Source organism: Convolutriloba macropyga, chromosome 4 (assembly GCF_964194025.1).
Source record: "Convolutriloba macropyga chromosome 4, txConMacr16.3, whole genome shotgun sequence".
Lineage (NCBI taxonomy): Eukaryota > Metazoa > Xenacoelomorpha > Acoela > Convolutidae > Convolutriloba > Convolutriloba macropyga.
The window spans coordinates 69,791,373-69,815,407 of NC_134471.1; the positions used below are offsets into that span (position 1 = coordinate 69,791,373).

At 34.7% G+C, this 24,035-nt stretch overlaps 1 protein-coding gene across 4 annotated transcripts in view; it reads right to left on the reverse strand.

Moving 5' to 3' along the window:
• Positions 1-1,091: 1,091 nt before the first annotated feature.
• LOC142337860 (uncharacterized) overlaps positions 1,092-24,035 on the reverse strand; it is a 52,754-nt gene continuing 29,810 nt past the window's right edge. For 2 of the 4 annotated variants that reach the window (XM_075387457.1, XM_075387454.1), the window contains exons 2-7: positions 17,250-17,482; positions 12,270-12,439; positions 11,437-11,511; positions 10,640-10,801; positions 2,217-2,512; positions 1,092-1,425 (exon numbers count right to left, since the gene is read on the reverse strand). In XM_075387457.1, coding sequence (XP_075243572.1) covers positions 1,130-1,425; positions 2,217-2,512; positions 10,640-10,801; positions 11,437-11,511; positions 12,270-12,439; positions 17,250-17,426 — 1,176 coding nt within the window. In that variant the 5' untranslated portion in view covers positions 17,427-17,482 and the 3' untranslated portion in view covers positions 1,092-1,129. Of the gene's footprint in view, positions 1,426-2,216; positions 2,513-10,639; positions 10,802-11,436; positions 11,512-12,269; positions 12,440-17,249; positions 17,483-22,470; positions 22,751-23,073; positions 23,179-24,035 lie in introns of those variants that run through there. The other 2 variants (XM_075387458.1, XM_075387456.1) reach the window with 2 other exon arrangements.

A 24,035-nucleotide genomic window follows, 5' to 3' on the forward strand; every position in this document is an offset into this window, starting at 1 on the left:
CATCAAATAGGTGTGCCTAAAGCAGTTGTTGGATGACTTTTGAGTTATTTTTCTCAACTGAACGAAAACGTTTTTTTTTTTACTTGGTGAATTAAACTCTTATTTATAAAAAACTGTGTTTAGCAACAACTAGCTCAATTGAGATCTGATGATATCATTATTGAATGAACTTATGTTTTTCTGGCGAGAAATTGACTTTTTGGTCTTCTCATAGTTTAATGTCACGAAGTTGAAAGTATTAATCATTAATTTTTCAGGCTAATTTGGGCATAATTTTTTCACTCTATTAAGAGTAAAGAAATTTTTTGTCGATTTAAATGCAGACGTTTTTGAAGCGTCTGTTTTAGTTACAAAAGGAGGTTTAACTGGTTTGATTTGGATGTTTTTATTTATCTTGTCGGGATCTTGAGATGCAAAACAAAATATTTTGGATATAAATTTCAGAAACAGAGAAATTGTTGGATTTTCCTCAAAATAATTTTAGTTGAAATTTACCGCATTATTACTTGTTTCAGTTCGCTAAAGCGATGGCGTCTCGTTTTGAAACGACATTTGTTTAAAGTATAAAGTTACAAGACAGTTCTGAAAACGCTTGGATTTGTTATTTCAAACTCTCAGATATTTGCGTCAATTTTTTTACCTCCGTCTCTGGTTATCTTCTCTATCTATAAAACTTTTCTTAATCATCGAAAAAATTGATGTAGTGAATTTTGTCTCAATTGTCAAAACTTCTTTTTTTAATGTGAATTTGTAGGTGAATTCCTTTGTAGGCCAATTTTGGAGAGCCACAGTACAAACATGAAACTAAAAGTCCCGTTTAATGAGGTGAAAGATAAAAACGGATGTAGCCATTCAAAGCGTCTAATTTTGATCCATAAATGTTCCAACTACTTTCCTTGTCCACGAATGATTAAGTTCTTAATTAAAATGTTGCCATTTTTTTATTTAATAAATATACAGTTTGGAGTTCAATGTGTTGCTTTTTAGGTTAGCTGAATCTTGAGTTCGAAGTCTGTCATTTAAAAAAAATGAAAGTTGTCTGTCATCGTACCGCGAATGTTTGTTCTTTTTTGGATCTATGGAGTAAAAAGTTACAAAACAAAGTCTTTGACGATTAAATTTTTTCATATTAAGTGTTAATAAAATTACTTTGGCCTTCTAGTTGAGTAGGAGTTTGTGCATTGGCGCGTTTCATGAAAATCACGCCCAGTTTTGGGTCGCTGGCGGCCGAAATTGAAGACGAAGAGACAGCTGCTAGACTGTCTGGCAAGTAGTTGATGTCGTACACGTTCTGCACTGGCACTGGCGAGGCAAGTTGTTGCTGTTGTTGGGCTATAATGTTTGGGTTTGATGACGTGGCAATCAAGTGGGGCTCAAACATCTCGGCAGAGGTGTTCGAAGGCGAGCTAGACGACGCAGCTATGCCTGAAATAAATCGAACAAGTTTTGTACTTGCTGTTAACGAATGGTTTGTCTTTTTAACTCTTAAAACTTAGCTGGGTTGGTTTGAGAATATCAGTTCAAATATTTTTATTTGAATGGCCGTGCTATATGAAATTAAAGTTTTCAACCGATTGTGGGGGCAAAGGTGAACTTTCTCATATAAAAATTTGAAAATTAACATGAAACTTTCCAAATCTGGGTTTTGCTATTTGAGTTGAATGGTGTATTTTTTCCCTGGATTTTTCTATGTTTTCTCCGGAACAAAAAAATTTTCTGCTTAAACCGACCATAATAGTGGAATATGTTTGAAAGACTATATATTAGGGTAGCCCAGATTGAGGTGCCGGGCGGAATTTGGCACGTCCTAACCCTCGTAGGTTTAGGTTAAGATTTTTGTGCGCTGATGTCCAGACTTTCTCAAGCTTCTCCTTGTTTCCAGACTATGTTAATTTGAACGCACGACTTGTGTTAATGTTCTGTCTGTTCGAACCAACTTTCGGCCTGGCCCCTCAACCTGAGAGCCTCAGAGACGGTTAATTTGCATGTTCATTATTTTGAGTCCAGAGAACGCACGTTGATGTGTCAAATTTTCATTCGTGAGGAATCTTCTGGGATAGAAAGTCAGTAACGCGTTCAGAGTATTTCTTATTCTTATTAATACAAGTTCCAGAACAAACCATGACAGTGGCTATTTTTCAAAGGCTATATGGTTAATTGTATGGTTTAATTATTTAACTATACATTATATGGAATAGCATCAGCAAATTTCAAACCGTAGAAATCGCCCCCGTTTCGTTGACCACCCCCACCATGGATTATAGTTGGCACAGGGTACTGTAGGACATTCCCATTTCCCAGTTTCTCAGGAGTGCTGTTAAGAATAGCAGAGCCCCGTTTTGAGTCACAGCCCCCCACGACTGGGAAGTTGCTCTGTTGCTGCAGGGCTTGCATTCGTAGGGAGGCAGTGGGGCTGAAGTCGGCTGTGTCTGCGGTTGCTGTTGTGGTTCGCTGGGGTTTCTTGGGTGGCACTGGCAAGTAAGGCGCGTCCGCATTGGACGACAGAAGATACCTGTGACGTCAGTGTATGCAATGATTGTCCAGTTACAATAATTTTTTAATAAAATTTTTGATTTTGAATGATAATCTGTGAATTATCATAAATCTGTCGATTATATGCCCAAATCGTATCAGAAAGATCACGTTTGACTAGTCTAATAAACTATTTATTTTAAGAATATAACTAGAATATAAATAAATCTGAGAACTTAAGTAAATAATTTTAGGTTCAGAAATATATTTTGATTTACTAAACAGTCAAAGAAATTTGCACATTATAATCCAGAATTACTTCACATTTATTGATAAAAGTTTTGTCAAAAATGTTAACCTTTCAAATCAATTCGTTGATGAATCGTAAGTAGCAATCAATTGTGTACTCAGATGATACATTAACAAGGAGTCTTGGTAATGCGCGCCCGCACATAATTATTCTAAACCCATTCATTCATTTGTTGAATTAAAAGTCTAACAAATGAGGAAGGGATACAAAACTTTCGAAAATTCACTCATTGTTAGGCAGAAAATAATTGGCGTATCAAAATAATCACTTTAATCTCAATTCTCTTCCACGAAATAAGTAATGCAGCACTAGAGGACTAATGAGACCTGCCATTCTTAAGACTTCGAGACAAGACGAACAACAAAATCAAATGGCCACAGCAAACATTACTTACATTCAAAGCAAAAGTCACTTACATTCAAGCCAAAATTAACAAAAGTCCTAAAAACAAAGTCAAAATAGAATCAACTAAAATCTAAACTAAACAAATTAAATTGGGCGCCACTAAAAACAGCAAGAGATCAATCCTTAATGAAACTCGGTAGCAGTAGATAAACGATAACAAAACGGCAAAGTTAGAAAATACGTTTATATATTTTGAAAGTAAATAATTTCAAATATTGAAAACAATTAGATATCAACTGAAATCTTGAAATGAGTTTATGTGCACTCAAACCGCCGTAGTAAGACATTGAGACCTGTCATCATCCAGAATATGTCGTACGTCTACAGAAACAAACAACATACTTACACGAAAAACAAAGTTCGAGTCAAATTCTGCGCGACCGTATCGAAGCCGTTACAACAATAGTGCATTCCGCAAAAAATAAAACAAATGGCGCCTTCTTTGAAAACAAATAATATTATATGTGACCTCTGAATAATGACGCTGGGTAACAAGTAGACAAAATAAGAACAAAAAGGGCAAAATTGAAAAACACATTCATATTTTCTAAAAACAGTTAGTTTCAAATTTATAAAAACATTAGCTTTCAACTGAGATCAGTAAATAGTTCATTTGCTTCTCCAAAGAAAGCCATTGAGATTTGCAATTGCTTAGAATTTATCAATTGTCCTCAAAATGAAGGACAAATAAAGGAAACAAAAAAAATAAAAAGAAGTTTTTCTGCAAAAAAAGTCGAAGCCGTTAAAACATCAAGTAAAGCACAAAAAAGATTACATTTGTTCAATTGTGTATTTCCTAAACACCAATAATGTGATACGCTATCCGTAAATTGTGAGAATAAGTAACAAGTACACAAAAAAATGAGAGTTGAAAAAAGTCTTTAAATTTTTTTTTAATTTGATTCCAAATTCATGAAAAACCTTAGCTGTCAACTGAAATAAAAAAGGTCCCTTTGTTCATTCAGCGTTTTTACCTAAGATCTCTGCACTTATCCAGATTTTTTTGTGTGACTATCCGTGATATATCGAGAAGTGGCGAACTTAGCAACTTAAATTAAAACTTTGATATATAAAAAAACTTTCTTACCTGATGTTTGGTGAAGTGAAATTTAATAATGGCTTCTAGTTTGACCCGAATCGTCGATTCAAATTTGGTCAACCCACAAGTTGATCAGTGTACATAAACCAAAAAAATTGTGTGATAGATTCGACCTTCCCACCACCAGATATGATCAGAAACCAACTCTCCGACCCTCCGAGTAGATAGAAATGACATGTTCTCAGGTAGGGAGAACAATGTGTTAAGTGCAAAAAACTGCTCTAGTACTGGCCATATACAGCAAGGGGAAAAACTTGTTCACAACTAAGGTGTAAATTAATCCATATCAATTTATCTATATCTAGACGGATATGTAAATTTTCATACTGGTACGGACTATAAATACCTGTGAAAATTTGTACATTTAGGCCATTTTTAATCCAAATATTAAAATATTAAAATTCTTGTTACTCGTGCTCGAGACCACGACTATGGTGTCCAGACCTCCAAAACGACCGACAAACCTTGGATCTGCAGAATACTGAATCCTGTACTGTGTGGATCATGTCTTTTGTGGGGAAATGGTGCGCAGAGAAGAAAGAAGATAAAGTCAACAACGACGGTACGATTGTGGACCTACAAGTAACAAATCTCTTTCTTAGTATATGCGGCCAGGACGCACTTCTTAAACTTAGGAGCCTTATGAGCCCTGAAAAATTATTAGACACTCCTTTTAAAGAAATCAGACAAGCTATTCAAAACTATATTTCCTCTAAAGAGAGAGTAGAAACGGCAGAAAGGGCTAAATCTCTGTCCGTTATCCAAGGCGTGGAGAATCTGACGACAATTTTTAGCGCGCCTCAGAAAAAAAGCACGTTTTTGTGACTTTGAAAAACTTAAAACAGTAACCAACCCTGAAGAAGAGTTGGTAAAAATTAAATTTATCTCAGGTCTGAGAGACCCTGAGGCCAAATTAAGACTATTAGACGGCATTAAAACTAAGCCAACGATGTCTCTGTCTGAAATGACAGAAAGCTTAAAAATCAGAAGTCAAGCAATGGCTTTTGCGAGTTCCTCAACAGGTAATAAACCATTTGTAATAAAAGAAGAAGTGGGATACAACTTCAAAAAGACCTTCAAAAAACCTAGTGAAAAGTTCACTGGTAATAAGGCAATGGTAACTTGTGTAAAAGATGTGGAGGTAAGCCACAGAGTAGCAAGCCGTGTCCGGCCTTGAACAAGAAATGTAACATCTGTGAAAAGGTGGGGCACTTTTCAAAAATGTGCAGAAGTGTAACCCAGCCTAAGTCAGGTAAGTCTGAACAGCACAACAATTTCTGCGAGGAAAAGGGAAAGTTGTCTGGTCAGATATCATCTGAAATGGAGATGGGAATGTACTATACACGGGAAAATGTGTATAACATTTCGGTGACATGGGAGTACATTACAGTAAAAGACCATAAAATAAAAAATGCAAGTTGATACCGGTGCTGATAGCACCGTGATATCTATCAACTTTAATTTAGACTGAGCTTGGTAGAGCTCAGTTAAATGGGAAAGTCAAACGTCTTGAGGCCTATGATGGTCATCAACTGACGCTTCTGGGATCACTAACATGTGATGTTGAGTGGAACAGAAGCAAGTATAGGCAACAACAAATTGCAGTTGTGCAATCCGACAAAAAATTTGGGCTACTTGTGAGAGGCATACTACCCCAAGAAGGCATAAATGCAGTGAGTTATGAAAGACTACCTGCAGTCAAAGGATACAATGCGCATGTGAAACTCATACCTGGATCACAGCCAATGTCCTGCAAAGCCAGAAAGATACCTCTACTTCTCCAAGACAGGGTCAAAGAGAAGCTAGAGACAATGGTACGGCAGGGCATCCTGGAGCCAGTACAACCTGGTGGGGTCACAAATGCATCACCAGTAGTGTGGCAGCGGAAGAAAAATGGAGCTCTGAGACTATGCGTTGACCTGAAAGTTCTTATCAATGGCAAAGTTATGGACGAGGACTATCCAATCCCAGACATGGAGACCATTTTTCATAATCTCCATGGGGCCTCTTACTTTGGAAAAATTGACTTATCAGACGCATACTATCAAATTGAGCTGGACGAGGAGGCAAAAAAAATATGCACAATGAACACATCGCAAGGATTGTTCAAGATCTGCAGGCTTCCTCAGGGCCTAAAGAACTCTTCATCAATCTTCCAGAATTGCATTGAGTCAAATCTCAAAGGACTCAAGGGTGTGGTCATCTTCCAAGACGACGTCCTGGTATATGAAACAACAAAGGATCAATACGAGAAACGAATGCTTGCAGTGTCAAGAGTCGGCTACGTGAAAAAAATTTCACCATCAATGAGAAGAAATCCAACTCAAAACCAGTTTCAAGCGTAAGTTTTCTTGGTTACTCTGTTTCCAAAGCAGGAATAGCACCCGATCCTAAACATGTTGAGAAAATCAAAACCGCAAAATTGCCATCAAATGTGAAACAACTTTGCGAGTTCTTTGTCGGCTTAGCAAATTTTTATGCTCGAATGGTACCGGGTTTCGCAACAAAAATGCTACCCCTAAACAAAATTCGAAAAGAAGAATTCAGATGGGAAAAGGAAGAGCAAAGTGTTTTTGAAAACATCAAAAACCAGTTATGTGTTAACACTCTTTTACAGCCTTACAGCTTGACGAAGGAAGCAACCGTGACAACAGACGCCTCAGAGAAAGGTATAGGAGGGGTAATCTCACAAGAAGGACATCCTGTGATCTACGTCTTGAGGAAGTTGTCACAAGCTGGACAAAATTACTCCAATATTGAGCGAGAGGCACTTGCAATCGTCTTTGTGGTAACAAGATTGAAACAATTCCTACTCGGAAGAAGGTTCACTCTACAGACTGACCACAAACCTCTCAAATATCTCTTCGCCCCAGATGAAGAAATTCCGGAAACAGCATCAGCAAGAATTACGAGATGGGCGATAGCTCTGATGGGATTTGGCTTCGAAATGAAATATACAGCCGGAGAACAGATCCCGCACGCTGATGCTTTGACCAGACTAGACCTTGACAACGACGTTGACAATGATCGAGTCTGCTTTGCTCTTGACAATATCTACTTCGTCCAATCCGACCTGGTGACGCAGTCAGACATCAAAACTGAGCTGGGATCGAATCGACTCTTTCAAGATGTCATCAAACGAATAAAAACCGGCATCTGGAAACATTGCTCAGAAACACAGAAGGGATTTGAACAAAAGAAAGACGCCTTGACCATTCACAATGGAATCATCTTTCGAGGAGTTGTGCCTTTCATTCGAACCAAAGATTCATGGTGACGGCCAAAGCTCATGAGACTCACCCAGGCAAAAATGCAACTGAAACAGCAGCTCGAATGATGGCTTGGGGGTCCGGCATCAGTAAGACGTTCTTCGATATGTTAGTAAATGTAAGGAATGCCAAGAAAACAGGCCTAGCCTGGGGAAAACAGTATCTCCTTGGCCGGAAGCTGAAGTTTGGGAATGACTCCACGTGGACTGGGGCTACGTCAAGGATCAAGGTAATATCTTCGTGATAGTAGACGGACGCGGGATCAGGTTGGATAGAAGCCTTCCCTGCGGGAAATAGAACCTCACAAACAATGAAGGTGCACTTGAGTCAAATCTTTGCAAGATTTGGGATACCAAGAATATTAGTATCAGACAATGGTCCTGAGTTTGTGAGCAGTGACCTAAAGCAATGGTGTGAATCAATGGGAATTAATAAGATGGAATCTCCCATCTACCATCCAAGAGTAAATGGGATTGCTGAACGAGCGGTCCAAACAGTGAAACGGGCTATTCAAGCCTGGAGTCCAAATCTGAATGTGTCATTTGGCGCTTTCCTACAGCGGGCTTAATGACACATCGGAACACTTCCAAGACGCGGTTTAAAACTCCTGTAGAACTGCTACTGGGACGCAAAGTAAGACTTCCAGCAGTCACTGATTTTGATCTGTGCGAACGAGTCCTCTTCAAAGCGACGAACAGTTCACCAACGGTTCCAGCTACTTTCATTATCCGTAAAGGAATGAACGCTTCGTTCATTCAGCCGGAGAATTCAAACAAGACAGTGCGTGTTAGTGACAACCAAGTCTGGAACCTGATGACATCAAGACTGAATCTACTGACTAACAGTCTGAGAGCAGTAGGGACGACATAGACGTGGCATCACCCAACTCTACGAAAGAAACCTCAGTAGTTGGAGGGAACAACCTTCAGTGGCCACGAGAACTTCAAGCAGAAAAAAAAACAACCAAAAAGATTTGGAGAAGCTATTCCTACAAACTTGCTTAAAAAAGGACGGAGGATGTGATATATCGAGAAGTGGCGAATTTAGCAACTTAAGTTAAAACTTCGATATATAAAAAAAACTTTCTTACCTGATGTTTGTTGAAATGAAATTGAATAATGGCTTCTAATTTGAACCGAATCGTCGATTCAAATTTGGTCATCCCACAAGTTTATCAGTGTACATAAACCAAAAAATTGTGTGATAGATTCGACCTTCCCACCACCAGATATGATCAGAAACCAACTCTCCGACCCTCCGAGTAGATAGAAATGACATGTTCTCAGGTAGGGAGAACAATGTGTTAAGTGCAAAAAACTGCTCTAGTACTGGCCATATACGGCAAGGGGAAAAACTTGTTCACAACTAAGGTGTAAATTAACCCATATCAGTTTATCTATATCTAGACAGATCTGTAAATTTTCATACTGATACGGACTATAAATACCTGTGAAAATTTGTACATTTAGGCCATTCTGAATTCAATTATTAAAATAATAAAATTCTTGTTACTCGTGCTAGAGACCACGACACTACCAGAAGGAACGACAAACAAAAACAAAAAAAAATGCCATCCAATTCTGCTAGAATACGGTGTGGACTCCGTTATAAGCATAAACTAGTCACAGAAAGAAATGATACTTCCAAGTATGCCTTATATTTAAAAGCCAATAACGTGATACCTGACGTATCAGTAACGTACTTCTAAAATGGGAAAGTATCACAAAACTCGAACTTTTTCGAAAATTTGTAGTAGCAAAAAGGAAAACCATTAATTAAAACCTAAAAGCGCAAAAAATTTCAATTGTTATCTCATTAAAAATAAGATGCGACCTGATTTAGCCAACTTTAAGCTACAAATGGACTTAATAGAGAGAAAAAATGGGAGAACTAAATAATCATTTGTTTATTTTGAAAACAATTAATTTTAAATGTCAAAAAGACCATAAGCTTTCGACTGAAGAAAGTTAGATAAAACTTTTGAAGTTCTTTAGGAAGACAATTGGACTTATCGTTAATGAGCCTGGATTTGACTTGTTCTGTTCTGCAATTAACTTAAAAAGGGCATATTTTGTTTAAAGAAAAGACTGCTACTGATTACAATCCGAATTTATTTTTGGACTGCAAAAAACGACTTTAACAAAATTGGCCTTGCTATTGTTTTTTGTCCGTTTGGAGCAAGTAATTATTCCGAATGTTATGGATATGGATAAGCTGAATTAAAAAATCAACAAATCAAAGATATATGATAAAATTTGGATTATTATTGAGTTAAGTTAGCAAAAAAACTGGCAAAATTCAAGAACAGCCTTAAGAGAAGCGCAAGTAAAAATAGCCCTTCCTGAAGCTAACAAAGATCGTGCCAGCAGTTTTAAGGTGTTTCAATCCGTCAAATTTAAACGAAATTGACCAAAGAAGCTTAATTCGTGCTGAACTTTGGAAAATTCAGGCAAAATTTTAGACAAAAAATTGGATGAAACAGTTCAACAACACTCTTGTATCTTTGGAGGTATAAACCAACAACACTTTTGTCCACAATTTTAACATCTTTCTTAGCAAAAGATTGGCAAAAAATTGTGTAAGATTAAGAGCATGTTAACTGAAACAACTGAAACATCAGTCAAATGTTCGCAAAACTTTAAATCTCAATGACTCCGTGCAAAAAAAAACAAAATTCAAAAAATCTTTTTATATTCTACGCTGAACGGGATTTCTAATGATACCCCTCAAAACCCTCTAGAATGAATATATCTATCGGCTAAATTTGACTGAACAAAAAACCCATTTTGAGTATATAGTTCCTCCCCTGGAAATGGGGTCGAAACAAAAAGAACCGCAATTAAGGCATAATAGCTTTTTCCAAATCTAGAAAATTCGATGCAAGCAGGAATTTTCGAAAATTGAGTTTATTTAGAAAATAATCTACGGAAAAAAATTTAAAACTGAAACATTGTCAAATTTTTAATGTTAGCTGGTAGACGGTTATAACCTCCCTTATCCATACTCAAGTCTGGTTTCAAGTTTGTCACCTGGTTTCCTTACAACATCTATTCAAATAATTTATGGGCTGGAATAGCTACGTACCCTTCTAAGAAAGCTTTGGACTCTCCGTCGCCCGCTCCGAACCTCTCTCTGGCTGATGGGTCACCAGTAGTGGTCTGGGTGGGGAATCCGGCAGCTGAGGTGCGAGAAGACATTCCTGATGCACTTCTACCACTCTTGATTCCTTTGTTACGATAGTACCACCTACATTTAAAAAAAACTTCTGAAAACATATTTAATAGTTATTTACAGAAGAACTATGGTAAGAACAGCAATGGCAATTCGGATCTTTAGAGACACTTGAAAACAGGCCAACCTTGGCCTAAAAGTGTTCTCCTGGAGTATTAAATGCATAAATGAATTTCGATATTAACTTCTAAATGTAAAAGAGCAAGTTTCTTTTTTTCTAATCAATACTCTGGAAACAATTTATTATTATTATCTCTTTTCCGTTCGAAACCCCCCCCCCCTACAGAACACGTGCCAGGTACGGCAAATGCGTTTTGGGGTGGAAATAATATTCACGCAATAAGCTTGGGGTACAAACAGAAATTGGTGATTTTTTTAAGATTTAAATGCGAGAATCAAATCACAGTTTGAAAAAATTGATAATGCCCTATCTGTTTCTTGCAATCGTTCTAATGAGGAGATCAAATGCTATAACCACAATTGGAAATTGGTCAATATTATGCTTTTCCGTTGTGAGTGCTTTTGTGAAATATTGAGTGTCAACTGACAGCTTTTGAGACTGCCATTTAATGTCTGCACACTTGATAACTGAGCATTTTTTTGATATTTTGGGTTAAGTTGAGTTTTGTGGCATTGAGTGTTGTGAATACCTGGAAATGGTGCTGAGTATGAACCATGTGAGCAGAATTGATGCTGTTATGATGGCCACCATGATCGAAGTCGCCCTAAATGACACCCAAAATTATAGATGAAAACCCAGGTTGAGGTCCTCGTTCAAAAGTCCTTATGAAAATACCCATCCAGACTATTTTTGCCTATGAAAATACCCAGGCGTTCAAAAACGGTCTGCGCCATAAACGAGCACAAACGATAACCTCGACCTGGGAACTATCGCGGAATAGTGGAATCAAGCTATTGTAACCTCCCAGTAGGGTTAAGAAAAGGTGCGCTACTGTTCAACAGAAAACAAATAAAAGCGCATGAAAACTAGATATTTGAGATTTATAACCGATTCTAATTTAAATTTTGAAATTCAACTCATTAAAGTTTTAAGGAAGATGGCTATGGCTATCTGATGTATATTTTAAATATATTTTAAACGACATCAAGTACCTATTGAAGAGCAATTTATGTTGTTTATATGCTCGGTTTTCTCAAATTTAATTAATAGTGCAACTTTTTTTCAAAATGTGAACAACTAAGCAATACAACGAATAAATGGAAAGAAAACATGAATTAAACTGTATACCACATAAAAGAACCAAATACCTATTTTTGAATCTGACATATTACAATCTGAATATTACAAGCGGAATTGTTGATCACTCAAATGGGTTGTCTTAGTCTCTTAGAAAGCTGTGCAAACCACTATCAGTGCAAACCAAGAGCTAGTATGTTCACTTATGGTCTTGAAAATAAAAATCTTATTCATGAGGGAAAAGTAAACAATCTCGATGATTGTTTACAGTTGTACTCTGTTTACATGTAGCAGTTGTTGTCTTTGTTTGGGTCCTCTGCCTTGTACCCGAATGGACATTCAGTGACACAGCTGTCGTAGAATCTCAGGTTCTTGCACCCCTTGCAGTCGGAGGGGGAGGGGCCACTGCAGCCCTTGTCACTGCACTCCACATTGCAGTACTGACAAAAGGGAGGCTGCAAATTAGAGAAATATATATACAACAAGTTTGAACATAAAACAGTCAATGAACCCCAGAACATATAGATAAAAGAATAAGCGAAAGTACCACCGCCCCCCCCCCCCCCCCCGTTCACCTTAGAGGTGGAGTACGAAGGTGGCCGACCACACCGGTTCTTTGGTTTGTTCATTTCTTTATTCACCTTTGAAATTGTCTGTGCAATGATTAGAAAGGTACTTTTGCATGTAAGAATTGAATCGTGTACCGGAAAGAGTTGAGACGAGACGAATTCGAGTTGAAACGAAGACGCTCATTAATCAATGAAGTATTAAGAAAAGTTCTTTAAATTTTTAGACCACCTATATAAATCGGCCAGACAAGGGAAGTGACATCATAAGAAACCTTTTTATTAGTGAATTATCAATAACCATTATATCAGGTAGAACAAACATTTATTTCAGATTTAATAAAGCGTCGGAGGTTAATAAAAGTTGAAAAACTTGCTAATTCTTCCACATTAATGAAATACTTGCTTCAAAGACGACTTTTGACAACCAATTACAGTGCCAAAGATTTATTAAAGCTGTACAAAAACCAATCGATGTATAAAGCGGCCAACTTTTTGGACTTGCATTTTCCGACTTTTACCAAATTTCTATCTGGAGTATTTTAGACCATAGTTTCTTTCTACAAAATCATAGTTTATTTTTACAAAATAAATCAAAACAAGATTTATCCATACAGAAACATAGATTTTCCAAACTCTCAGATTATAAAACAAAAGCGTACCGGTTTGTGGTACCACCCTGTGCAGTCCAACTGCTAAATTTTCCAGAACTCAATTTTTCGTAATATTTGTGATTTATGGAACAACATAATACTTAAATCAAATCTCAAATGCAACAATACCAGTCTGAAGGCTTTCAAGAAACGACTAAAAGCCCATTTTCTGGCCGAATTTAGGAAGGATTCAAAACAGATAGCGTACGGTAGACTTCCATGGAAGGATTTTAGATTTGAACGCTGATGTATTTTTCTTGTTCTATGCAAGACATAACTCTAATTGATAACCTATCTTTGATAAATACTGACATACACTGCAAGATTGTATATTACTATGACAATTTGCTGATTGAGTGTTCTTTTTTTAGATGCTATCAAAAATTGGTTCCCTCAAAATGACAAAAAATTTTTGAATAAAGCTTCACATCAGATTTTTTTAATTTCTACCTATATAAAAGGAAAATCAGTTTCTTGTGGAAACAACAGAAAAAAGGGTGTTTTCTAAAAAAAAACAAAGTATTCAAAAAGCGGTTTTTGTTTGAATTTCATTTTTACGCCTAATTTTGTTTATATTTCTACTTTCAAACAGATAGCTAAAATTTTGCTATCACTACAAAACGGCAACAATTGAAAAAGAAACCGGACAAGTTTTGAATTACAACAACAATACAATTGGCCTGCATAAAGATTCAAAGTATTTGGCCAAAAGTTTTGGTTCATTGCATTTTATCAGTTTATACTGCCTTTGTTTCTCAATTTGACATACTTCACAAAGTTGCCGATTTTTTTTAAAAAAGCACACATTAATTCTGTTGTTTAGTACTTAGTACTTTTGGCGGGTTTAGGAATAACCATTTCATGAAATTCTGATCCCTAAGATATCAAAAACAAATGGACAAAATAGCAGGACCCTAGGAAAATATAAACTATTTTGAAAAGTTCATTTGACATAGTCTTCAAAAACAATAGATAGGTATCGATAGGTAGCTTCCCGAATTTTCGTAAACATGCGAAGCAAAATGAGGCAAAAATGATTCATTTTTGTGGAACTCTCTTTAAATTTCCCTAAATTCTGACCCCTAACAAATTTTAAAAGCCTATAAAACGAATATAGAATCAATAATTCAATATGGTATTTTAATTTGTCGAACAAAGTAAAAAAAACCGAGCAAATAGTTGATTTAAAAAACAACGGCCGCATACAAAATGTTTTCCTCAAGAAGTTCGACTCGGTGTCACTTAATCGTGAAAAATGCTAAATTTAGTCAGCACGAGACCTGCATAATTTTGAAATACTCAAGTTGCTCCCAAAATGAATCAGACAACAAAACATTGCATTAGATACTTTTTCCGATTAGAAGAAAGTTGTATATTGCAATCGTAAACGTATCAAGTTATTACGAGTGAAAACAGAAAATTTCCATAAAATGATATAGTCAACAACGTTAAAAATTGATCAGTGTGTTTTGTCATACTTGACAATATTTTCAATAAAAAAGGGTTCAACGCCTTTTCGAAAAAAATGCCTAAAAAGTGTTGCCAAAGAAACTGGGAACAATTACCTTCTGCTAAAAGATTATTTACCAATTTTATTTTTAATCAATAGGCTGAAATCTAAATTCTCAGTAATTTATTCCAATTAATCTTAGTTAAATTAACGAGCTCAGAATTTATCCTCCATTATAAAAAGGCACTTGTAAACTGGCGTGTAAACAATTTGTTATTAATATTACTAAAGGAATAAGCGGAAAATAGTTTAAGAAACTAAAATGAGTTATTTTTCAAAAAAAACTAGCGGGGCATTATCTCAATTAAATAAAAATTTTAAAGAAATAGAATTAATATTAGTTCATTTTAGCCTCGTATTATAACACAAAACATGCATTTTTTCTGTTGTTTTGGGAGTATGCATACTATAACGATTAATTTTTTGCGTCCTTCGGAAATGCGAAGAAACATTAAAAGATCTAAAAGTCTTAAAGTGATCAAAATTTAAAAACAAGGAGGCTCGTTAATGCGCAGTCTCACATGAACTTCCCACCCGAGCTGATCTACATTTTTGACTTAATTGTAACAACAACCAATTGAAGAGATAACCAAATTGAAGAGATTGACTACAACCAAATGAAGAGATAACCAAAAATAGATGTTTGAGTTTTAAAAAATTGTTTCTCACCCAAACTACTAATTGAATTACATAATGCCGTGCCTCAATACTGTACTCACAAGATCTGCCACTAAAAAGACTACGAGAAAATAACATTATAAGCAAAAATTAAAAAAATTTGCGGCAGAAACTCAATATCTAAATGAAAAAGCACCTAGTAAACAACGTCAAAATGCAATCAGATAAATCTTCAACTGCACAAATTTTTTTTCACCTTAAGTTTACAGCAGATGGGAATTTTTTTTAATAGGACTAGATAACAAGTAAAACGAAAAAATAATGAGGCGAAATTCAAAAATCTATCAACATTTTTTAAACCCAATAGTTTCAAACGTCTTAAAAATCATTAGCTTTTAACAAAATAAATCTCGATAAATTTACTATAAAGCCAATACGAAACAGATAGGACTTGCCTTTGGTTAGACTAAGCCATAGAAACGTACTAAGGATACAGAAAAGCTCGAGAAATTACAAACAATCTGCAAAAACACAAATCATTGAGGCCTCTAAAAGCATTAGCTGTTATCTAAATATTGTATTTTCATTTCAATTGTTATCTATTCTAATTGAGCTAAAAGTATACTGAACGATTAATTAGTTCATTTGGGCCTCATTTAAAAATTTTTGGGCTCTGTTATTACGCGAACGTGGTGAAAAAATGAAAAAAATAACACAAATATTGACCACTCAAAAAACATTTATGAAAACGCATATTTTCTTAGAAACAAAAAATCAGTTACGACATAATATCAATGAAAAGTTTAATTCGTGAATTACAAGGCGTTGGATAGAAATCAAGTTGACGAAAAAAACAAGAAAAACAGTACAAAAAACAACAAAAATATAACAAAAAACGAAAAAAAAGAAAACGAATAAAATCATAAACTTGAAGACTATTCGCTATGAATAAAAAAAACAGCGAATTCTAAATAATTGACACAAAAGTGTCGAAGACATTAAAAACGAGTTTTCAATACAAACAATTCTATCTTCAATCATTTTTTAACAACAATTGGATTCCTCTTTCTTTAACAATAAGACTTCAAAAAATCAACAAATATGAACAAATCTTTCAAAACCAAGAAATCTTTGAGAAAACCCGTAGTATCAACAACATTAAATTCAATAGTTTTCACGGGAAGTCAATAAATACGCTACTTTAAGCCTCAATTGGAAGAAGAAGCTGTTTGTCGCTGAAAAACTCTGAAATATAATTCGAATTTTTTGATAACTAGTCTTTTTAATAGCCTTTCATCTATTAGGAACACCAAATTGACGCATTTTTAATCGTGAAAGCTAATTTTGAATTAATTTTTTTTATAGTAAAAATGTCAATTGGAACAAAAATTACGCTAAAAGTGAACTAAAGTGAACCAAATATCTCGTGTTCACATGAAACTTTAAACCTTGATAACTCCTCGAAAAAAACGAAATTCGAAATCTTTTTAAATTCGATTTTTACGCTGGACGAGCTTTTTAATGATATCACTCACATTTCTCTACGATGAATATATCGATCGGCGAAAATCGTCTGAACAAAAAAACCCATTCGAGTATATAGTTCGTGTGGGGAAGGAACAATCAGAAAAACTTCGCATGCGTAATGTTTTAGAAGATCAGTCCTTAATTCTAGAAGCTTCAATGATTGCAGGTGTCAGAACAAAGAACCAATCACGAAGTAACTTCCTATGAAACGCAACTATCAACTTCAAAATTTAGGCTGAGAGAGACTAATTATTTAAATTTTTTCAATACATCAATCTATTTATTGATAAGTTTATCTCAAAAACACAAACAGCAATGGAAAAGATTTAGGTACTATTATCCTCAATTCTCAAAATGCGCAATTGTGTTTGTGCGCGTGTTTTTATCTTACGTGTGGTATCGGGTAGTATGAGGACATGTCACATGTTTCGTCCTCCGTCTGTAGTAATCCCATGCCTCCCCCTCCTCCTCCTGTCGGCTGGGTCACACTAATCTGGCGAGGTGTGCTTGTTGGCAATGTCTCGAGTACTTCTAGAAGATTCTGTCTTCGTCTGCGCTTCAATCCCATTCGGTTTCTCACTCTATTCACGTGTGTTTTGTATATGTGCGTGTGTCAAGTCAATTCTAAAACAAATAATTATAGATTTCGACAAATGGAAACTAATTGTGACATGTTGGTAATGTTTAAACATTCACAATTAACAAAAGTTAATAGAAAAAATTTAATCAATAGTTGACCGATACAATAACAATCGCTTGAAAGATATACACATATAAACCAAACGTTATATGGAGGGTGAAAAAATTTCAAAAAATGATATTCAAACTTTTTCGTGATTTTTTTTGCATAAAATACCACAAATTTTGCTCTCAAAAAAGTTAAGGGACAAAATTTGAAAGACACACTTTATTGGAAAACACGCAATTTGTAATTATTGCTAAGCTATCAAACAATCTGCTTATTTAAAGCACCGAGTGATTGCTTTTACAATGGTTTTCGATTTAAGAGAAGTTGCCATTCAGATAAAAATAAATAGCAAAAAAACCTTAGAAGATATCAGAGAATTTTAATTTTTTTGTGTTTGTGAAGGACTAAAATTACTCGTGAGTCTCAAAAGGTGTCCTCGAAAGATGCTCCCGTTGAATTAAATATTTTGGTTGCTCAAAAATGGGTCTGCATAATATTTTCAAAAAAGTGACGTAATTTAGATTAAATTCGACATCCAAATTTTATTTTTACATGAGCCAGCAACAATGTCTATCCGTAATATCAAGCAATCCTCTGTGAATTGTTGAAAATTCGCAACCTAAAGCTAACATTTTAGGTTGATACAGTTTAGGTTGATACAGTTTTGCCCTGATAACTATATCGTTGAGAAAAGTTAGTCAAATTCACACCTCAACAAATGGTCAATGTTTCCTTCCTTATGAAGTCAAAGTTGCTCTCCGTTTAAGAGTTCCTGAGAAAAAAAGTTTGCAAGCTTTTTTTAACTTACATCCAAAAAAAAATTTCTTGATTAAGTGATGAATTTATTTAACCGTCCAATGGAAATCGTGTAGTTAAACTATTGAAATGTTTCAAAATTTTGCCGAGAGATATCACAACCAAAAAACATTAATTTTATCAAAAAAAACGATTCAAATATCTTGGGTAGTTGGATTTTTTTCCTTTTCCTCTGTCGCATATTTGGAAACCTTTTTTTGTCGAGATAATAGAAAAATGACAAAAAATCGGGGATGAATTAAAAAATATTTTTACACTTCTAATCATTTAGTGAGGTTTGAGTCAGAAATAAATGGAGAACAAAAATGAAGAGTTTAGCACCAAACATTTGGTATACTTTTGTAACGACAAAACTCGTTTTCAAAACTCGTTTTTAGTGAAGGTTCCTGTTGTTTCTGTAGCTAGTAATTAATTGCCGAGAAGCAATCATCAAGTTATAGCGCTTTAGAGTATTTTTTGAAGACTAGTTTTGTTTCGCAGAGAGAAATTTCCTGTATTTTGTATAACAATAGAAGCCAGTAACCACAATTTTTGCTTCAAGTTTTTCGAACTGGAAATAATTAGAGCATCGGTTGCCTGAAGAAGAAATTTTGTTGGTATTTGGGCTTCTTGAAATACTGAAAAATTCTACCTTGATTCTTTTAATCAAAAAATAGCAAATGCCAGGGAAGTTAGCGTTCTTGACGATTACAAAGGTCGATTTCTGTTTATTGCGTTCAAAATTGACCGAAGATGTGCCGGATTGCATATGAATGAGAAGAGTTTTTGATTGTCAGCAGACATCCAAACGAGTATTAATTTTTAATATGCATTTTGAGGTCATTATTGGTTTCCTCTTTACTACATTCAAGTAGCTTCTCATTTCAAACATAGGCCAAACAAAAGCCACGAAATGAAATGCAGAGAAGCAGCCCTTTTGAGCACGTTACGCCTTTTTGAAAACAAAGTTCTTTCTAATTTTGCTCATTTTCAAAATTAAGAAGGCCATTTTTCGGTCATATCAAATGTTAGTGAACAATTGACATAATAACAGCAGTTAAAATCCTGGAAGTATGTCAACTTTCTTCCTCAAGCTACCTTTTATTCAATAAGAGGATATTTGAAAAACTTCTTCTATAGCAAAAAATTTTTTGTCTGCAGTATTCTTCTGGAAGGAAAAAGCAGACAATTGAAAAATTTTGCGAATTGAGCCCCTCGCCAAATTTTTTAATTACAACTACTTTTTTAAAGAAGAATGAAGCTGACTACATTAGTAAATAAGTCGAATTGATCGGTGACACAAATCACTTCATTTTATTGCCAAAATTCATCACCCCCTGTCAACTAAAATTATCTCTATTGATAATAGGTTTTGAAAATTTTTGGTTTTCAGGTGGAAAAATCCTCAAAACATAATAATTACTTTGAAAATAAAAACTATCAAGTCGCTTCAAAGGTTGCGCTAAATGTGGGTCCAAGGCTAAATGTCGTATAATCAAAATACATACTGCGCAATGGTAAATTTCCAGATTAATGGTTGTTTAAGCATATATTCACTTTATGAATAGAGCAACGCCAGCTTATTTTTTATATATTTACTTGTTGTTCCGACCAGCTTTTGTGGGGCAGAAACTATATGTTGACCTGCTTTTGTTTAGTCAATTTTCACCGATCTATATATTCATTGAACAGAGTTATGAGTGGTATCAACAGAGAACTTGCCAGGCGTAAATATCAAACTAAAAAAATTTTTTCAATTGTGTTTTTTTCAACGAGTTATAGAAGTTTAAATTTCCGTGAAAGTTACTTCCCTTGTTTTTTTTCGCACTTTTGGTAAATTTAGCATGAGATCTTAATGTTAGCACTTTTTTTCATCCCAATTAAAGACCAGTTCAATCTCATGAAGGAATTCTATTAATTGGACATCTCAACATTTAGGTTTAACTGATGGTCAGCAAAATAAGTTTACTCGTAAAACTCGTCGATTTAGGCCTCCGACCTTGTGTTTTCGTAAATTTAAAATAGTTTCTTGAACATCGATATTATTTATTGTTGTTTTTTCGTGTGCTTAACTTGATTTGTATTAATCAAGTGAGTGATTTTCTGTCTAAAGAGCGATTAGTGAAAATATCTTATTCTCTCATTGGATATCTAAGGTTTTCTCACTGATTTAACTCAATAAATATCAAAAATCATCATTTATTTTTCTTAAAGCGAATTTCTGTCAAATTTGCTCATTCACTAACGTTTAAAAAAACGTATTGGTTTTGTGGGACGAGTAGCAATAGCAGCAACAGTTTGAAACTAATCGTGGTTGTTTACGACTCAAAATTTTTGATATTGTAATGGGGAGTTGTCCCTTTTAAACACAATTTTCGCTCTTTTCTTTTATTTAAATATTGATAACACACCAAAATGATTTCAAACTAAAACTCAATTATTGACAGATCATACTTCTGTTCAAATGAAAGCCAATAAATATACAATAAGAAATTCCGTGAAAAACTTAAGGTTTGTTTAGGGTTCAGCACTCTGTTTGGATAAAATAATCGTGAAAATCTGGATTCTGACTGTGTTCGTTCTTATTTTTTGGTCTTTTGACTTAATTTCTCCAGTGACAACTCCAACTGACGTTAAAAACAGTCTACACGAAACTATAAAATTTTTATTTGAAAGCTTATGGTTGTTTCTACTTATTAAAGTCTTTCTAAATCATTTTTTAATGACTTTTATAGTTTCTGAGCTTTGGCACTTTTCATCTTGTTTCTCTCGCCATGATGTGTAGTCAAAATAATAGATTCGCTTCTTCATTCTAGTGAATTGGAACTTAATCTTCATTGCTGTTTTATCTTTCATTTAACAGTTTTTGGCTTTGATTGCTCAAATTTTTAAATTTTAACTGTATATATATATATATATATATATATATATATATATATATATAGTTTCCAATTTTAAGGTGCTTGCTTTCTTGTCACATGAACAATAAAGGCACATCAAAAAGTCACGTATAACATTAATGATGTTGAAAGAAGACCCCATTGATTATATCTAATGTTATATTGGATTAGAATTTTATTTTTTGACTTTTGCCTGTATTTGTTGTTTTTGTCGTCGTATGAAATTTTGGATATTAGAAGTTTTCAATTGCTCACTAGAGAAACACAAATGAAACTATGTAAGGATTTCATTCGACAGCTAATGGTTTTTATGACTTCATTTTCAAGTCCCTTTTGTTTTTTTCTACTTTATCTTTATTCCCAATAAATAAAGATCACATATCTTTTCCTTTGAAATGCACGGTAATTCATTTAGGTCAGGTTTCATCTGATTCTTTTTTGGTTTGGTTTTTAAGTTTTTAAACTAGAAACCGATGGACATTGAGTTTCGGTCATAATTAAGTCTTGTTATTTTTTCGATTTTCTTCTTTACCTTGACTTTCATAACCGTTTTGGTCACCGGCTTTTTAATGAAACATTAATTTTGTCGTTTAGTGGTTTTAGTAGAAACCGTTACTTAAAAATGTGCACCAATTGTTTTCTAAAAATATATGATTTTTTGAAACTATCGCTTAGTTGTTTGGTATACAACTAAGTCAAAAATGTGAATGAGCGGGGTCAAAAAAATATGTGCGACGCACATTGCTGAGCCTCCTTGTTTAATATTGTACTAAAGTTGGCTTTAACACATATAAAAGTTGCATATCTACTCAAGATATATCGCGAAAATATTTCAAATCATTTTAAGATAATCCAAATTAAAACAGTCCCAGACAGATTACAAAACCAATAACAGTAAAAAAAATATAAAAGATCAAAGTATTGTGTCAATCTGTTTCTTCCCTAGGTCAGTTGAAGCAATCGATATATCATTAAATATTATCAAAGAAAAAATTTTTTTGATTCTGCAAATAGACGAATTCTAGGATGGTTTTGTCTATTCTTATCAGTAGTTGAGACTGCTTTGTCTGGGTTTTCTTTGTCTACTCTGTTTGGAATATTATGCCTGTGACTGCGTTGACTGGACACAGGAAAAGACCCGAACAAATACTTTGAATTTGAAGGGGGGGGGGGGGGTCGTTCAGTCTGCAGTTTTTGCAGTTTTCAAATTGCATTTTTCTTGAACTCACCATCAATTCCAGAAACCAGGTAACAATATACAAAATGAGAAGATAATTAATCTGTAAATAAAGCCAGTCAACTTAGATTATAAATTTGTTTCCACACACACAATCACACTGCTCTATTAGAACAACCACCAGAGGCATTCACAAAATAAATTAAGAGAACCCGTTGAATAACCCGCTCAGAGCCCGCTTTTTCACTTATTGATGTCAAAATAGGTAAAATATTCCCCTATGCATAAAGTGAAAGTGTGAACAAAACGCAATGATTTCACTTCCCTTCTCTCGCTGGTCAGAGACTTTGAATCCCTGAGGCTATTATAGAAGAAATGCGAGCTTGTCTACGCGTACATTAACGTTAAACGTGTTGGGGTCTAGTTCATCGGAGGCGAAAAAGTCCACATTTTTTATTTTAAAGAAATAGCGCGAATGCGCGGTTTATAGTGTAAAAAACCACGTTCATTTAATTATGATTTTCGACATGATAAAAAGTCAATTAACCCAAAAGTGTTGAAAATTTTCCTAAAGGTCGAAGAGACGAATTTGAGGTAAAAGTTTGTCATTAAAAAAAACTGATAATGCGAAATTTCATGTCAAGTTTTGTCAAACCTGCATTTTCAGGTAACTGGAGTGATGTTTCCCACACACAGAAAACACAATTTTTTGTGAACAAGTATTACGTCAATAATTATATTGAATTCATTATTTTTTTTCCGATATTGGAAAATTCAGATCAAATAAATGGCCGAGTTTGAAAAGATTAATAATTAATACCTGTAATTGATTACCAGAGGAAATTTCCCATTAATAATAAATGCGGAAATAGATAAAGACGGACTACTTGTTTTCAATTTGATTTTCTCTTTTTCAAAAATTTTTATAGCTCACTTTTGGGCGAGCTACTACATGTAGTTCTCAAGTTGACCTGTCAAGTGATCAAAGAGCAGCTGACTAGACAAGAAAAAATTAACACATAACAAAAAAACTGTCACTCATGCTGAAATTATGAAAAGATTTCTGAAATATTAACTTCACCATTGATTGCTATAATGGGTACAACCCAGGCTGAGGTCCCAGGCCGAACCGAAATAACCTTGATCAGACTCAGATGAACCGTGACCAATTTTTTTCTCTTTTGAAGTGTTCTTGGAACCACTTCTAACCAGGCAGGCTACCAAACGGCTCAAAAATTTATCCTGCGCTAGGAATTCGCGCGAAATAACTTCCAAACAGATCAATCTCAGATTTATTAGCAGACTATCATTCACTCGAATTGCTCGCTGATCAGACCAATTTGCGCTCGAAATCGTCTCTGATCAGAAAATGCTGCCATTAAATTGAAACATTTAGTCTCCAAAAAACTTTTGAGACTCCAAAAAACACTAATTGTAAAACATTGTATTTTTGTACGGCATTGCTGCAATATTTTTCCATAGCGAACAGTGACAGATTTGCATACAAATTTTTTTCTCAACAGTTGTTTATATCTACTTTTTTGGGGATCGGATCTTGTTAGCTGTCAGACCTTTGTTCTGATCAAAACAAACGGACATCAATTGAATCTTTGATCA